The sequence below is a fragment of the Octodon degus genome, unplaced genomic scaffold (genome assembly GCF_000260255.1).
Source record: "Octodon degus isolate 3935 unplaced genomic scaffold, OctDeg1.0 scaffold00024, whole genome shotgun sequence".
NCBI classification, from domain to species: Eukaryota; Metazoa; Chordata; class Mammalia; order Rodentia; family Octodontidae; genus Octodon; species Octodon degus.
In genome coordinates, this window is record NW_004524600.1 from 4,547,348 (window position 1) to 4,549,639 (window position 2,292).

A 2,292-nucleotide genomic window follows, 5' to 3' on the forward strand; every position below is an offset into this window, starting at 1 on the left:
GCATGTGGTGCTGGGGGATTGAACCGCGGTCCCTGATGCTTTGCCAAGCTTGTTCTAAGTAGGTGCCTTAGACCACTGAGCCATCTCTCCAGCCCCCAAGGCAGAACATTTTATTAGTGCTTTTTGTGTCTGTATCCCATTTTTAGACTGAAAATATTGTAATAACAAAATATAATTAGCAATATTTGGAATCTGGCCTCAAAATCTATTGTGAGCCATTTCAGTGTCCTGCCTGTATGCTTTGGTAGACAACTAAACTTGTATTTCTCTATGTAGTTATTCTTATAAAACTGAATTTGGGGGGAATCATGGATATATAATATGTTTTCATCAATCATGTGAGTGATAAAGTAACTAATAACATCCCTAGTATATTTCACTTCACTGGCTTCCTTACAATATTAGTGTGTTTACTACCAAATTAAAATAGACTAAGAAATGAATATCAACAATCATTTTATATTTGCCAATTAGATTGACCAACAAAAAAATACCCTCGTGATTTTTTTTTTTAACAAGGATCTCTTTATTAGTAAGCTCACATATCTTTTTATTGAGTGGCCATTTAGTTTTCTTTCTCTGAATGGGTTTACCCATTTTTAATTTTTCCTTTTTTTTCTGTTGATTTTTAAGAACTCTATGGATGAGAGACTAGGCTACTTATGATACTTGATTGCTGTCTGTTTTCATATCTACAAAATGGAAAGTGATTTCAAACTGGTTCCACCACAAGCTGCTGTGAGATCAAAGCATAAATGGGGGGAAGCACACTGCCCGGTGATAGGTACTGCTACCATGTCAGGCTTCAGCATTTGCCACACTGCATCAGGACACAAAATCTTAATCCATTTTTACTTCACATGGCCTAGAATGAAGACAGGTGATAGGATCATGTATCAATAGCAATTTACTATATATACTAAAATGTTATATATACTAAAATGCTCAGTTTTCTGCAGTGTAGTCTTCAGGCTTGACCCGCTCTTCCTTCAGACTCTGAGATGAGGCTGATTTGCATATACAACTTCATCAACACTGTACCCTCTTTTAGAAATAGTCTGTCATATCCTATCTTAAGCTATACTTGGTTCTTATAATATTTTATACTGATTTAGAAGTATTTCCATGCATGAGTATTTTTGTTGAGGTTTTCAGGACTTTTCCTCTAAGGAAAGGGCACTAACGCTGTAGACATAATCTCATGTCTTAATGTAATCACTTCACAAGATGCTGTGACTGACCTCATTTTGTACACAAGAAGTAAACTTAGAAGATGGTGACTTGTCTAATTGGTAATGAATAGATTTAGGCCTGTATGAGTTGCCATATTGCTGCGTAACTAGTGCCCACAGACTCAGCAGCTGGACACAGCAAAGATGTAATCTCCCAATATCTGGGTCAGGGGTTCCCCAGCATGGCTAGGGCCTCTGCTCAGGGCCCACATTATAAAGCCAAGATCTTGGCTAAGACCAAGTGCTCCTCTGAGGCTCTAAGTCTTTGCAGATTCATTCAGGTTGTTAGTAAATTGTTTGTAGGTCAAAGTGGCTATTTTTTTTTGTTGACTGTCCTCTTCCCACCTTTTGTGATGTAGCCCTCACTATAGCATGGCTGTCACTTCTTCAAGAACAGTAGAAGAAGGTCTGGAAGTAGCCCCATCTCTCAACTGTGAACCCTGTTAGAGGGGATCTCTAAATACAGTACTCTCCCTTTCCTCGAATCAAAGTCAGCCAACTGGTAACTTCAGTTACTGTGAAATCCCTGTAACATTCCATAATCATGATGCCACAGAGCCCATCGTGTCCCTAGCTTTTGCCCACATTCAGGGCAGTGAGCTCATGCAAGATATACACCGGGGCAAGCAGGGCATTTTGGAGCCTATGCTGGGATTCTGCTCTCATAGGACCCATCTGACTCCAGGCTTTATGCTCTCACTGGCAGTTTGGTCAGCTGAGGGCAGAGAACACAGAAATTACCAAGAGGAATCGTAGGAGTCCTTTGACCTTTGAAAATACTTAATTTTGTGCCTTCTATTTCAAATACTACAGTGCCTGGAAGTAGTGAGCCTTTTATGACACAAGGACAGATGCCCAACAGCAGCATGCAGGACATGTATAACCAAAGTCCCTCGGGAGCAATGTCCAATCTGGGCATGGGGCAGCGGCAGCAGTTTCCTTATGGGGCCAGTTATGACCGAAGGTGAGTATTTTTTGAGAGAAAGGTAAAATGACTTGCTAGGTGTGTGCCTCTCTCTCTCTCTCTCTCTCTCTCTCTCTCTCTCTCTCTCTCTCTCTC

General features: G+C 40.5%; 1 protein-coding gene across 4 annotated transcripts in view; it reads left to right on the plus strand.

Moving 5' to 3' along the window:
• Nucleotides 1-2,292, plus strand: part of Arid1b (AT-rich interaction domain 1B) — a 461,162-nt gene that overhangs the window by 445,132 nt on the left and 13,738 nt on the right. For all 4 annotated transcript variants that reach the window (XM_023712185.1, XM_023712186.1, XM_023712188.1 and 1 more), the window contains one exon: nt 2,046-2,196. In XM_023712185.1, coding sequence (XP_023567953.1) covers nt 2,046-2,196 — 151 coding nt within the window. The remainder of the gene's footprint in view (nt 1-2,045; nt 2,197-2,292) is intronic.